The 15462-nt window shown below is 46.3% G+C and overlaps 1 protein-coding gene across 1 annotated transcript in view; it reads left to right on the top strand.

Moving 5' to 3' along the window:
- Positions 1-950: 950 nt before the first annotated feature.
- Positions 951-15462, top strand: part of LOC137637745 (zinc finger protein 585A-like) — a 29862-nt gene continuing 15350 nt past the window's right edge. Inside the window, 4 exon segments of the mRNA XM_068369887.1 lie at positions 951-1949; positions 1952-2156; positions 6985-7546; positions 8333-9205. Of these exon segments, the coding sequence (XP_068225988.1) occupies positions 1418-1949; positions 1952-2156; positions 6985-7546; positions 8333-9205 (2172 nt within the window). The 5' untranslated portion in view covers positions 951-1417.

Raw genomic sequence — 15462 nt, forward strand, 5'->3', positions numbered from 1 at the left:
CAAAGTAACGAGAGAGCAACCGGGAAAATCACCGTGCGAGATCGCTACAGATAAAGGAATGAACATGGCGTCGACGATGGCGCCATCTAGATAGTCGAATAGTAACGGAGGAAGGGTACCTTGATAACGGCTCCCCTTCTATTTTTGCCACTTTCCCCCTCAAAGCGAAAACGCTATTCGGGGTGAAGATTGCTATGTGTCATATCAAGATATACATCCCCTGATATTATGCGATATCCTTAAAGGAAACTTTAAGGATATTTGCGCCATGAGTTAGAATTCTGGAGACCTGAAGGTAAATTCTCTGGGAATATCACTGTAGTCAAATATACCCTAGGAAGCTACTTAAAGGAACCTTCCATCAGGACGACATGGCCTGAGCCCTAAAAAGCCTTTTGCTGTTCATAATTCTGGAGGAAGGCTCTGAGGTGCATAGCAGTATTAGCAAGACAATTTTGATGGTGACTGGAGAGGAAGTACAGTAAAGGAAATAAGACATTGGATGAAATGTCTTTGTCTTTTTGAAGAGCAAGGGGAAAACTATTTAAAGAATAAAACCAATAATGTCACGGGAGATGCTGTGGATTATAGAATCTACAAAGGATATGAGATTTTTAGATGCCTGAAATGTGTAACAAGAACAGATAGAACACAGATCAAAGTCTGTGGTTTGTATGTTTAGGAAAAATACAAATTACATAACTTTTATGAATTTATTTTAGTTTTAGAAAACTCCATTATTTTTATTGAGTTTTGATCTTCTCCAACTGATTGTAGTTTTCTATTATTTCAGACTTTTCATCTCAAAGGAAGGAATCATCCACCTCTTGCCGCTAAAGCTTATAAGCTACTGAGGTTATATGCAAAAAACGTAAGACGGGAAAAGAAAGGGTCATGTTGGAAGTTTTTGTTGTTCAGTATGATGTCTGAGAATAGGAAGTTTAGTGTTAATTTCCTCTTTGAAGTCTATTGAAAATAATATTAAGGAGTTTGTCATCTTGTGATAGGGAGAGGATGATGAATTGTGAAGCACCTTTTGAATTTTCAATGAAAAGTAAAATTTAAGATCTATTTTCACCTGCAATCGATCCAGGAAATAATGATACGTCTGGCAGTGTTGCTCTCTTTAATGATGGCGCTCTTTTCTTGGACCCAAAAATGGAAGTCAAAGTAGAGCCAGAAATATTTGATTCTAGCGAAAGCAACTTGAAAAATTCCTACGAGTACGATGCATCAGTGAGTGAAAACGGTTCAGGAAATTGGAAAGGGGATGTCGATAATGAGGAAAGTGTAGACACTTATTTAAGAACAGTTAAAGAAGAGGATAAAGGAAAAGAAAAGGAAAGACTTTCATGTGTGATCAGTGGAAAAGAATTATTACAGAAAGATGTTTTGAATCAAGAGGTGAATCAAATAGATGAGAAGCAGAAAAAAAAAAAGTATCTCTGGTAATGTTAACTCCAATGCTCTAGCTAGAAAGCGATGCACATGCAGTGAATGTGGGAAAACGTTTTTTAATAAATTATCTCTTACAGTACATTTAAGAATTCACACGGGAGAGAAGTCATACAAGTGCAATGTCTGTAGCAAAACATTTATTAGAAAATCAAATCTCACTGAACATTTAAGAACTCACACAGGAGAGAGGCCATACAAATGTAATGTCTGTAGCAAAACATTTATTACAAAATCAAAGCTCACTATACATTTAAGACTTCGCACGGGAGAGAAGCCATACAAGTGCAATGTCTGTAGCAAAACATTTACCCAGAAACAAAGTCTCACTCTACATTTAAGAATTCACACGGGAGAGAAGCCATACAAGTGCGATGTCTGTAGCAAAACATTTACTTGCAAACAATATCTCACTAGACATTTAAGAATTCACACGGGAAAGAAGCCATACAATTGCGATGTCTGTGGCAAAACATTTATTAGACAATCAAATCTCATAGACATTTAAGAATTCACACGGGAGAGAGGCCATACAATTACGATGTCTGTGGCAAAACATTTATTAGACAATCACATCTCACTAGACATTTAAGAATTCACACGGGAGAGAAGCCATACAAGTGTGATGTCTGTAGCGAATTCTTTACTTTGAAAAACTATCTCACTAAACATAAGAAATCACATGAGAGATCTATTCCAGTGTCATGAATGTGGCAAAACATATAATTTAAAACAGAGACTCGATAAACGTTTAAGAAATCACATGGAAAAAAAACCATTCATGTGCACGGACTGTGGTGAAGCATTTTGCTCTGAGGGTTTCCTAAAGAATCATCATAGAAGGAGGTGCTATAAAGTCTGATATTGTGATCTGGAATAAAGGAGAAAAAACAGCAAAGATTATAGATATGAGAGTTCTTACCCCTTCGCACGATTGCCCAGGCCGTTAGCTCTCAGATTCTACGAGGTGACATGGTGCCTCCAAACAGCTCATGCGAAGCACAGAGTAGCCCCCAGGTCAAGCACTAGCCAGTTAGTTTTTTGGACTTACACCTACCTAACGGTGAGTCTCCATTGTAAATATCATTAGAGTTTTTATGTAGTGCAGTAATAAATGACAAATTTGGAAAAAATTTGCATTTTCCCTATGTATACAATCCTGGAGCTCTTAACACATACTGGTCCCACTATCACCTTCCCCCAGGAAGTTCTGCCGCAATTGCAAAGTGACTTTCAGTTACAAGTGGTGGTGTGAGCAGAGTGGTTAGTCCAACTCTTGCTCTCCCTTCGCTAAGTAGCTAAAAGTTTCACAGCTAGTTCCAGCTGTTGCCAAAATGCATCTCTGCTGTAATGAGCTCCAGGTTTGTATAGTTGGGAAAAATACAAATTATTTCCAAATTTGTCATATGAGCATAATTATTACTATTAGAAGCCAAGGTGCAAAAGCAAATTGCCACTAGCCCAAGGGACCAAAAAGTTGACAGTCTGGTGCAGTGAAGAAATAGGAATGTAAAGAATAAACTATATGAGAGAAAAAGGAGATTATTTTAAGATAGATAACAATGTTTAATAAATAAGCATTATAAAAACCAGGAAATGAAACATTGTCAACAGAAAAAACATTTGTACTAAGTTTGAACTTGGAAATATCCGCTGATTTAGTTTCAGCTCCAGTAGTTGATTGGCTTGGTCACAGCCTAAATAAAGCTTAGAGAATGATATACAGCATCAAGCCTTTTGAAACAATGTTGGTGACGTTGTCTCTTTTTTAAAGTAATACTGGATGATTCTACCTGCTTATTGTACTGTAGTGAAGTTATGAATGTTAGCAGGAAGGAAGAATCAAAAGCCAGTCTACTTGTATTGGAATATGAAGTGATGCAGTTATTTAGAAGTACTATTGTATGGAGATATCTTTTTGTTTGTTTGTTGAATATAAGTATAGTAATAAGGTAGAGAAGTATCATTATTTTTAAAGATTTTGTGATTTGGTTGATGTAATCTCTTTTACTGTCTTAGTGATTAGTTTAGGTTATATAAGTTTCATTGAATTGTCCTTGAGAGGAGAATCTTCATTAAAATATTAAATATTTGGTTTCACGTTCATTTCCACAATTGCTCTTCTCAAATATTTCAATCTGCATTGGTCCCTCTGGAGAGAGAGTTTCTCGTCAAATCGTTTTACAGCATTCTTAGTACAGTACTGTATTCAGGTTTCACAAGAATAAAGTTAATTTGTTCCAACACAGAGACTTACCTCGAAACACTTTCTTTGGAGTTACCTGGAACCTCCTCTCAAACGACCAGAGTTTTGTATAGTTTACCCTACTCCCATTTTCTATAGTGGTAGGCCTAGCGGGGGAAAACGTGCCCTGAGGGCAAACCAAGGTAGGCCAGCTGCTTCCCAGGTTGCACCTCTTTTGTAAGTTTTCTGGTCGCGTCGTGTTATCACACGCTGCTCCTCAGTTCTCAGTGCGACCCCCTTTGTGTTCATCACCACGTGGTTACCACATGGTCTTTAGTATCTTTCCGTGCGATTAGTGCTATTGCTGTGTGCTTTTACCTTCATTCCTTGTGCTTTTATTGGTGTTTAGTGCTTTTCTTTCTTTCGTGCTTGTGTCTAGTGGACTTTGTGATTGTGTGCTATGGAGCATGCTCGCCGTTGTCCTGGGCTTAGAGCCGGGAAATCGTGTGGGGCTTTTTTGTCGAAGACCGATGAGGATCCCCATTCTTTGTGTTCCTCGTGTAGAGGTAAAGTGTGTTCGCCTTCGGACACGTGTCCGGAATGTGCTGGATGGAGTGAGGTCCAATGGGTCAAATTTGGGACCAAGAAAACGAAGGCTACGAAGCGGTCTCCAAGGAAAACAAGTTTGTCTTCCCCTGCGACTTCTGCGGGCGAGGGATCAGGTAGAGTTCCTTCTTCTTCCCCTACCCAGAGTAGGGGACGAGGTAAGTCGGTGAAAGGGAAAAAGTTGGTGCCTCTTTCCCAGGGGATTGATGTTGCGGGTGATGCTTCTGTTTTCATGGCGGATCAGGCGCCTGTAAGTGTGTGTAGTGGGGGTCCGAGGGACGTTGCTCTCGTACGTGGGGAGCGTGTCTTGGCGGAGGACCCCATGTGGAATAATAATGTGCCTTTTTCGTCGCCAGATTCTTGGGTGGATGTTTCAGGTGCTTCGGCTGCGGAAGGTGCCGTCGGTAGAGAGGATTCCCCCCAAAAAGATCCGCTGGCATGGGGTGTGCCAAGGACTCCGTTGAGGTCTCCGTTGGATATGGAGGAGGACCTGAGGGAGTCCTTCCCTTTCATGGCTCGTCCGTCGTCGTTGATACCGCCTGTTTCAGCAGTTCCGGAGAGGTTTTTGCAACCTTCTACGTCCGGAGTACAACGTAGATCCAAGAAGCCGCCATCCGGTACGCAGTCGAGGTTCACGTGCAAGTCAGACTCGTCGGTGCAAGATTCATCGGGCTCGTCGGGTGAAGAACGTCGGAGGAGACGTAGGAGGAAGAGAGATCGATCCGTGAGGAGGAGCTCCCCTTCGAGATCACCCACAGGATCTAGGGATAGGAGAGGAAGATCTCGTTCGCCTCCAAGTAAGAGCAGGAGACCTAGTTCTCCTCAGGGAACATGGGTGTTTGTACCCGACAACAAGCTGAGGGACCTTACAAAGACCTCAAGCTTGATAGCCAAGCGAGCAGGAGACAGTCCTCCTAGAAGGGCCTCCAGTAACCTCGACATGGCGTCAGCCGATGAGTGGAGGGCCTCGTCTTGTAGGCATAAGTCCCGTCCTAGTGCCACTCAATCCGCCCAGCAGAGGGAGTCGTCTCCTAGGACGGGCAGCCTCGACAGGTCTCCCTATCGAGATGAGAGATGAGTGCGTGCTCCTCCGTCGAACAATTTCACGGAGGAGCCCGTCCCTTCGTCGAGGCCTTTGAAGAGGACGGAGCCTTCCGTCGACAAGGATGGGAAGAACCGAGGGTCCCGTCCAAACGGAGGTGCCCGTGATCACTCCTCTCCCCAGCGTAGGACGGAGGAAGCGGACGACGAGACTACGCTGCCGACGGAGGACTCCGCATATAGGAGGGTGATCTTCTTGATCAGGGGCTACAATAATTTAGTGGAGCCCATCCCACAAGAAGAGGAAGTTTGGACCTCCGGGTTGAACAAGTTTTTGGCAGCACCCGCACAGAAGAAGTCCTCTTTAGTCCTTCCGGAGGCCAGAGACGTGGGGGTAGGCCGAACGCACATCGATAAGGTCATAGCCCGAAATGGTGACTCAGGTAAAGGCTATAGTGCGGCTAAACTCTTGCAGGGACTTAAGTCCCAAAGCAAGTATTATGCTTTGGAAGGAAGACCGCATGGGGCAAGCAAGATGGGGGAGGTTCTGGACATCTTATGCCAGGGCTTCTCCGACGAAAGGGCGTCATCGGCTCCCACCTTCTTCTCCCAGTCCGAGTACGTGATGATGGAGGAGATGTCGAAGGACCTGGTCAACGTCGCTTCGTGGTTGGATTGGTGGGCCACCACCTTAGTGGGCACTCAGATTCCAACAGACTCGATGGAGCCGGCCAAACGTGAGGCGTTGAACGAGTTGTTGGGATCAGGTAGCCGTGCCCTGAAATTTCTGACGTTCCAGTCCTTGGCTCTCTCCGTGAACTGGGTACTGAGGAGAAGAGATGCAATGGTTAAGAATCTGTCAGTGAAAATCCCCGGCAGGGAAGTTAGAGCCCTGCGGAACATCTCTGTATGGGAGGAACATCTTATCCCCACAAAGAAGGCAGAAGAGCTTGCGGAGAAGTTGACTAAAAAGAGGGAACTCGCCGTGCATAAGCCACAGTCGGCGAGACGACCTGTCTTTAGGAGACCTGTAGCAGAAGCGCCTACGTCTTCGAGATCTGCCCCAACGCAAGGAAGGCGTGAACCTTCCTCAGGACAATGGTCCCAATCAGTGAATCCCTCCCGAAGGGGATCTGCTTCAACTCCTCCAACCTACAGGAGTGCTTACTCATCTTCCAGAAGAGGCCGGCTGGCCGGTCATTCCGTAGGAGATAAGGTGAGAGGCCCCCCTCCCCTGCCCAAGCCTCAGGTAGGGGGATGCCTCAGACTCTCTTGGCAAGCATGGAAGCTCCACGGAGCAGATCCGTGGACAGTAACTGTAGTGAAGGAGGGTTACAGGATTCCATTTCTGGAGGACCTGCCTCCGCTGATTCCAGCAAGTCAGGCGGACTGGTTGGTTCCAAAGGACCCGTTGAAAAGGGCGGCATTGGACGAAGAAGTCTCCACGATGTTGCAGAAAGGAGCCTTGGAGACAGTGAATTCTCCGGGTCCAGGATTCTACAGTCGCCTGTTCTTGGTGGAAAAAGCGACAGGAGGGTGGAGACCAGTAATAGACCTGTCAGCCCTCATTAAGTATATTCGGAAGACTTCCTTCAAAATGGACACCCCAAGAACAGTCATGGCATCCTTGAGGGAGGGAGACTTTATGATTTCCATAGCCCTAAAGGACGCCTATTTCCAGTTTCCTATTCATCCAGCAAGCAGGAAGTTTCTCCGGGTGAAGTGGGGAGCCCAGATTTTGCAATTCAAGGCCCTGTGCTTCGGACTTTTCACGGCGCCCCAGGTATTCACGAGGATGTTTATGACGGTCTCCGTATGGGCCCACGAACGGGGGATTTGTCTAATTCGATACCTGGACGACTGGTTACTCCTTTCTTCCTCAAAGGAAGTCTTGAAGCAACATGGCACAGACCTTCTGCAACTATGCAAAAATCTGGGCATCACAGTCAACATGGAAAAATCTCAGTTGACCCCAACCAACAATATGACTTACTTGGGGATAGTTCTGGATTCATTACAGGTCAAGGATTTTCCATCAATAGACAGGCTGAACAACCTGGACCAAGTTCTCCTTCCCTTCCTACTAGGACATCCCAGAAGAGCGAAGGATTGGCAGAGGTTGGTAGGACATCTGGTGTCCATAGAGAAGCTTGTTCCACACGGAAGGCAGAACCTAAGAATAATTCAATGGAACCTAAAGGAGAATTGGAACCAGAGAAGTTCCCCAGACAAGATTGTGCCAGTTCTGCAGGAAACCAAGCAAGCTCTAGAGTGGTGGCAGGATCGGACACACACTAAAAAATGGATGCCATTGTCCCCCGAACCTCCGGAACTCCTTCTTTTTACGGATGCATCGAAGGAAGGATGGGGTGCTCATCTTCGAGAGAAGACAGCGAGGGGAAAATGGACGGAAGAAGAAAAGTCCCAACATATCAATGTCCTGGAGATGAGAGCGGTCCAAGAAGCCTGCAAACACTTCACGAAAGACCTGAAAGGGAACGCAGTGGCCCTGATGTCGGACAACGCAACTGTGGTGGCGTATGTAAAGAAGGAAGGAGGACTGAAGTCGAAGGAGTTGTGCGATCTCGCCCTACAAGTCCTGAAGTGGGCGGAAGAGGAGGAAGTCAACCTGTCAGCAAGATTCATCCCGGGTAAGAAGAACGTCCTGGCAGACGGCCTCAGCAGAGTGGGACAAGTAGTGGGGACAGAGTGGACCCTTCACCCACAAGTAGCAAGCTACATCATTCAGATGTGGGGATCCCCGGTAATGGATCTTTTTGCAACAAGGTTGAATGCGCAACTCCCCGTATTCTGTTCTCATATCCCAGACCCGAAAGCAGCAATGGAGGACGCCTTTCAGCACAGGTGGGACGGTCTCGACGTTTATGCCTTTCCTCCCTTCGCCCTGATAAGACAAGTTCTCAACAGAGTGAGGACGGCAATCACCCTAAAGATGACTTTGGTCGTGCCTTGGTGGCCGGAGAGAGAGTGGTTCGCAGACCTAAAAAGTCTCGCCATTCTCCCTCCGTGGCCTCTTCCTGACAGACCGGACCTTTTGAGGCAGCCACACTTTCAGAGGTTTCACGAAAACCCTCAATCCCTTCGTCTTCACGCCTGAAGGTTATCCAGTGCCTCCTGAAAAGACAAGGGTATTCGACTAAGACAGCTAAGAGGATGTCCCTTTACTTGAGAAAATCTTCTACGGCTGTCTACCAATCTAAATGGACAATGTTCGTTAAGTGGTGCAAGTCTAAGAAGATAGAACCCCTAGAAGCATCAGTTCCCGATATAGCAGATTTCCTAGTTCATCTCAGGGATAAGATGGCCATGTCAGTCCCAGCGGTTAAAGGAGTTCGAGTCGTCCTTGGTCAAGTCTTTCTCTTGAAGGGCATAGATTTGGGTTCTTCCAGACACATTTCCATGTTCATCAAGAGCTTCGAGCAGTCATGTCCTCCATCTTCCCCTAGAGTCCTGAGTTGGGACCTGGCTAGGGTGCTAGATATGCTTCGTAAACCACCCTTCGAACCCTTAAAAGATATCGTGGACAAGAATCTCACGCTCAAAGCTGTCTTCCTGTTAGTGTTTGCCTCAGCTAAGAGAGTGGGTGAGCTACATGGGTTGTCATATGAAGTAGAGCATTCTAGAGGGTGGAAAGAGATCTCCTTTAAGTTTGTCCCCTCGTTCGTCGCCAAGACCCAGAATCCTTCCGTTTGGGATCCTAGGTTTGAAAGTTTTACTGTCCCAGCAATTCCGAACTCAGGTAATCAGGAATACTTGAAATTGTGCCCTGTCAGGGTGATTAGGAAGTATCTTAAAAGAACGGCGAATCTCCGTCCGGCTATTAAGAACCTCTTCGTATCCTCGGGTAAAACTAAAAAGACCATCTCCAAGAATACTGTTTCTTTTTGGCTCAAACAGGTAATAATTCAGGCTTATTCAAGTGATGGGCTTGCAGTACCAGGGAAGCCCAGGGCTCATGATGTTAAAGGCCTAAGCACTTCTCTAGCTTTTGAAAAGAACATGCCGGTAGCTCAGGTTCTTCGAGCAGGAACTTGGTCTAATCAGTCGACATTCACCGCTCACTACCTCAAGGACTGTACGAGGAAGTCTTTGGATGGGTTTTCGATCGGGCCAGTCATCTCAGCGCTCCAACCGGTTTGACGGCTTAAGCCCCAGGTTCAATCGCGAATTACAAATGCTCTAGACACAAGTATGATTATCTTTTGGTCTCTCCTTCTTCCCCCTTTTTCTCGTACTATCAGTCGTCCTCGGATCTTTTACACAGTAGTCAGAGTCTCAAGAATCGTCAAGATTCATCAAGCACAATAAGGAATATTTTGAAGGGTAAGTGTTATTTACACACTTAATGAGTCCCTTGTGTAGTTTATCCTACTTTCCATTGGGGTCTATGTCTGGGAGGCACTCCCACCTCCTAAAGTGTAAGTCTCTTAAGAAAGTGTTTCGAGGTAAGTCTCTATGTTGGAACAAATCACAAATTTTCAGTAATTTGTATTTTTCCTGACATACTTACCAAGAAACACTTTTCCCCCGCTAGGCCTACCACTATAGAAATTGGGAGTAGGGTAAACTACACAAAACTCTGGTCGTTTGAGAGGAGGTTCCAGGTAACTCCTAAGAAAGTGTTTCTCGGTAAGTATGTTAGGAAAAATACAAATTACTAAAAATTTGTGATATTCTAAGATATTTTGCTGAATAATATTCAAAGTCCCAGGGCTGGGTAATGTCCATAACCCAATTTATTTAAGAATAAATTCTACAGGTTTCAGTATTAATGTGAGTTTACAAAATTGAATATCTGATGTTAATTAAGTTTACAGCATATTGATTGTATTTGTGGTACAGAGCAGTAATCATGTCTAGAGGCTGTCATGGTTTGTTTTTGGAAATCCAATTTGTTTGGACTCATAGCTCACCTTAATGTTAAGTGTACTAAGTGCATTCATTTGGGTTTAATTTCTGGTCAAGTTAGTTATCGGTGTTTGCATATGAAAAATAGAAAACTGCAGGATTAAAAGCAATATTTTTTTTATGTAACTTTAAAGAAATATTTTTTCTGTCACTCTATACCTTTGCTGTTTATGGGGATGTTACTTTTGGCGAGGCTGGAAGATGAGCCATAAGACTTTTAGTGAGGGATAACTACCTAAACCGCCAGTTAGTGGGTAGCCGGCTATCCCGTTCACTCACACACTGGGCAGAGGATCTACTTTGCTTTTGGGTCGGCGAAGACCGGACATTGCTGCTCTCCTGGTCCATTGCCTTTTTGACTTGCCATTGGGTGATAGCTTTGAATTATTCTTTTTGTGTGCCGTAACTGGAATACGAACCTACGCCATTCAATAGGGGTATTACTTTCAGTGAAGCTGAAATGACGAGCCATTAAAATTTAGTGAGGTTTAACTACCCATTCCGCTAGTTAGCGGGCGTAGGGGGTTTGCTCCCTCTCGCCCATCGGTGATTTAAGTTCCTTATCTTTTAGCTCGGATGGTAAACGGTTGTTGCCGTTTTTCATCCTCACCAAGTTATATTTTGGACTGCCATTAGTGCTTTTTGTTTATGCTTTCTCTTTAATAGTGTGTGTTTGTGTTGACTTGTGCGACCATGCGTACTTTCCCTGGACTTCAAGGCCAACCCTGCTGGACCTTCATGTTGGCCATGGGCATTGACCGCCACACCCTTTCTCCTACCTGCAGAGGTCAACGGTGTGATCGTGGTAATAAGTGTAATGAGAGTCGGGAGTGGTCTGCCTCCCAGTGGGAAAGATTTTGGCGAGGGCGGAAGAAGTCATAGCGGGATATTTCTCTTTCGAAGGTTCCTTTGTGTGAAGGGAAAAAAACACAAGATCTCTTTTTTGCCTCCCGACCTTCCTCCGAAGCTCCTGCTTGTTCGGCCTCTTCTGAGAGACCGTCGAGCAGTAGTGTAGACTTTAATTTTTGCCAACCCTTGTCCTTGAGAGATGGTGTTGCTTCCCCTAGTGAAGTGGCCCCACCTCTCCCCCCGGGTAAGGCCTTGTCTATGGTTTCTGTGTTACAGGTGTGGTCGTCCTTGCGGCTGCCGGGTGCGCCCTACAAGGACTCCTTGCTGCAATTTATCCTCCGCAATGCGAGTGGGCAGCCGTCGTTGATTTCGGAGGTAGATCCACTAATTCTTGTCGATGTTGTGGTGTCAGAGGCGTCTTCTGTGGCCGCTGTCGACGCCCCTGACCCTCTAGAATCTGCTGTTGCTGACAACTACAGCGCTCTCATGTGCCAAAACTCTCTCCAGCTCACCAGCATCCTCTGGCTCATTGGCACTCCAGCTTGCCAGTGCTCACCTGCACGCCAGCGCTTTCCTGCAAATTTACCGGAAACTGCACACCAGCATCCTCCTGCGTGGCGTCGTACTACGCGCTATTGCTCCCCTGTGGGCTCTCTGGCCCACCAGTGCTCCCCAATGCGCTAGCGCTCACTGTCCCACTTGCGCCATGGCCAAAAGCAGGTTCTACAGCCTCTAGGTTTTAAGAGACATCGAGTAGACAGCTCACCATCGCATCATACCCCTATCCGCAAACGCATTACAGCGCGACCGCCGTGGAAAGGAGGAGGGGTCCCCACAGAAGGGTTCAGGATCCCGAAGCTGCCTTCCTCGAAGGTGGATCCATCAACAGCAGTGACTCCTCTCAGGGAACTGTCGGTCCCTTTCCCTTCAGGGCTTCAAGGGGATTTGTCTGACAGTGCGTTAGTCAGTCAGCAGCCCTGGTTCAGGGCTATGGTCAGTGCAGTGATGCAAGCCTTCAAGCTTGCTCTGTCTGCCAGCTCTTCGGAGCATTTTACAGCTACAGCAGACCTACTGTAAGGAACCACAGTTCTCCCCTGAAGAGGAAGAAGGTCTTCGACGTGGTTACTTCCCCTAGGGTAAAGCTGACTCCTGTTAGGCTATCAATGTCTGTTCCTGCATCTTTCACTGGACACTCTCCTACCTCACCTCTGCCGAAGGAGTAATGCCAGGGAGGGGCTTCCTCTCGTCCACCTTTGGAGGAAGTTTCCCCTCGCACGGAGAGTTCTCCACCACCGATGGAAGTCAGGAGGGACATGACAATCCGGCTTTCGATGCTTGAGCCCTACCTCCTTCCACGAAAGGAACCGAAGGACTCCAAGACTCTTCCTAAGTCCTCTTCAAGAACCTCTAAGCCTACAGGTGAAGCCTGTCACTCGAGGGATGTGCGCGACCCACCCGGAGAAGAGCTCTTGGGGGTGGGAAAAGGAGACTTTGCTGCAAGTCCAAGTCCAACGTCGGAAGGAGAGCAGAAAGAGTTGGAACATGCATTCTGTCAGGTTCTGACTCTCCTCCGGGTTCTCAATGGGTTTACCAACCCAGAGATACCATAAGAGAGAGCAAAGACAGGTCTTATACCGTGTCTTATGCACCTAGAAGCCCTCAGAGACCAGTGCAACCTTGCCTTGGTCTCAGGGCCTGAAGGGTGCCAGGGCTACGATCACCTTACAGCTCTGTGAGCTCTCCTCCTCCCAACGTTCCAGCTCTACCACCAAGCTTTTCCCACATCCTGTCTGCAGCAGAGGAGGTATTCTGAGATCTTAGACGTGTCTTGTCCAACTCTTCTTCTCCCCATGCAGGCTACTTTGTGGCTTGATGTTTGGTTAGGGACCTTGGAAATCCTGGTAAGAACTGAGGATTTCTCAAAGAAATGTACCAGGAAAGCAATGGAGACTTTCCTGCTCTCAGGCACCCACTCGATCGAGTTTCTCGCCCATCAGGTTTCAAACTTATGGGCAAATACCATTGGGAAACGTCAGGATGCGGTATCTGAGAGATTCCACCGGCAAGTCCCAAATGCCGAGATCGCCAGGTTCAGGAATTGCTAAGAGATGGACGAAGTCCCATCTGGACTCCCTTCTCCATTGGGCTTTGAAATCCATGCCCTATAAACCACTAGCTATTCAGCACCCCCGTACACCTAAGACCATGACAAACAAAACAGCAGCGAAGACAACGGTGTCCAAGAAGCCCTTTCCTCCCAAGGACAGTAAAGGCCCAAAGTCCTCCAGGGAAGGAAAATATCCTAAAGGGGGCAGCCGCAAGTGGTAGGATAGGCACTTCCCCTGCTTGTCCACCAGTAGGGGGATGCTTACAAAGTTGCTTGGACAGGTGGAAGCAACTCTGGGCTGAACCCTGTACAATCTCCATGATTTGTTTGTGGTATTGCATCCTGTTCATAACATCTCTCCCTACCCTGACCAGGAATCCGATGTCAATAGACCCCTTTGTGATGGGGGTAAGCAAAGGGGCCAACCCTCCGGGCAGAAGTCCAGACCCTGTTGAAGAAGGGCGTTCTCCAGGAATTCCTCGACGAGTCTCCAGGCATCTTTAGTCGACTCTTTCTTGTGAAAAAGTCTTCTGAAGGCTAGAGACCAGTCATCAACCTCTCAGCTCTAGACAAGTTTGTGAAACAAACTACATTCAGCATGGAGACATCAAACACGGTCAGACTAACAGTAATACTACAGGACTTCATATGTACACTGGACCTAAAGGATGCGTACTTGTTCATTCTTGCCAAGATTTTTGGACATGATGTGTCCTACTATGCAAGTGGCATTTTTAGATTTATTTCAGAAGCAGGTCTTCTGAAGACTATTTAACTTTTATAATGACATAAAACTTTTATGGTTTTAATTGAATATTCTTTTATTTTTTTATATATATAAACTAAATGATATTGGCGTCAATGACCTTAGATGTCAGGATGCCTAAAAACTTTGAATCAATCCCTCCGTCTGCAAGGAAATACTGAAGATTCAGCCTAGACAACAGGAAATAGCTAGTTAAAGATGCTATGCTTCAGTCTTTCCACAGCACCTCAAGTCTTCACTAGAGAGTTTGCCCTAGTGTCATCTTGGGCACACAGGATTGGCATCCCTCTCCTTCGTTATATGGACAACTGTCAAATCCTAACAGACTCTGTGTTAACCCTTCTTCAACATTGAGACAAAGTTCTGAGATTTTGCCAAGATCTGGGGATCATGGTAAACATGAAGAAGTCCTTCCTGCTTCCTACACAGAGACTGGTATACCAAGGCATGATGATAGACACCAATCTCCACAAAGCCTTCCCATCAGACGAGAGAATATCAAGGCTGAGAAAGGTCGCAAGACCCTTTCTAAGACGATAAGAGCTTCCAGCCCAGACTTGGCTACGTCTCCTCATGTCATTTTTCATCGCTGGCACCTCCAGTTCCTAACAGTTGCATCAGGATGAAATCCCTGCAGTGGCAGTTCAATTCCCTGTGGAATCAGGCTCTCGATTCCCCGGATGTCCGGATCCCCATGGGATCAGCAGAACAGACGGACCTTGAATGGTGGGTGTTAGACTGGATCTTCTCGTCTTCCCTCAGATTTCATGGTGTCCTCAGACGCTTCAAAAAAAAAAAAAAAGGTCGGGGGGGGGGGGGGGGCGACATGCTGCACCACACAACCTCAGGCCTCTGGTCAGAGTCAGAAGAGCACCTCCACATAAATCTGTTAAAGATGAAGGCTGTTTTTCTGGCCCTTTAACAGTTCCTACAGTTCCTAGCGGGCCACTTAGTGGTGGTAATGAGCGACAACACCACAGTAGTGGCTGACATCAACAAACAAGGAGGTACTTTTTTGCAACCTGAGCAGAGCTTCTCAGATAGTGAGTATCGAGTGGTCTTTGGATCATCTAGTAGCCAACAAAGTCCTAACTTTGTGGGGTTCTCTGATGGTGGATCTCTTCGCAACGGCCCTGAACTTCCTGTTCCTGTTATACTGCTCCCCAGTCCTGGACCCCAAGGCTCTCTGGCAAGAAGCTCTCCAACAACGGTGGGACAACATCGATATTTACGCCTTTCCCCCGTTTTGTCTGATGAAGAGGGTACTCAACAAGGCCAGAACATCGGTCAACCTTTCAATGACCCTCATAGCTCCACTATGGCACCACGCAGAATGGTCTCCAGACGTTCTGTAACTCCTGACGGAATCTACACGAGACATCTCTCCACAACACGATCTACCCAAACAACCACATGCCAGCCTATTCCATGAAACCATAGCTTTGCTACGAATTCACACCTGGAGACTATCCAGCATATTCTCTCTCGAGAGGATTTTCGCAATAAGTTGCTAGCAGGATATCT

Source organism: Palaemon carinicauda, unplaced genomic scaffold (assembly GCF_036898095.1).
Source record: "Palaemon carinicauda isolate YSFRI2023 unplaced genomic scaffold, ASM3689809v2 scaffold96, whole genome shotgun sequence".
In the NCBI taxonomy this organism is placed as follows: Eukaryota; Metazoa; Arthropoda; class Malacostraca; order Decapoda; family Palaemonidae; genus Palaemon; species Palaemon carinicauda.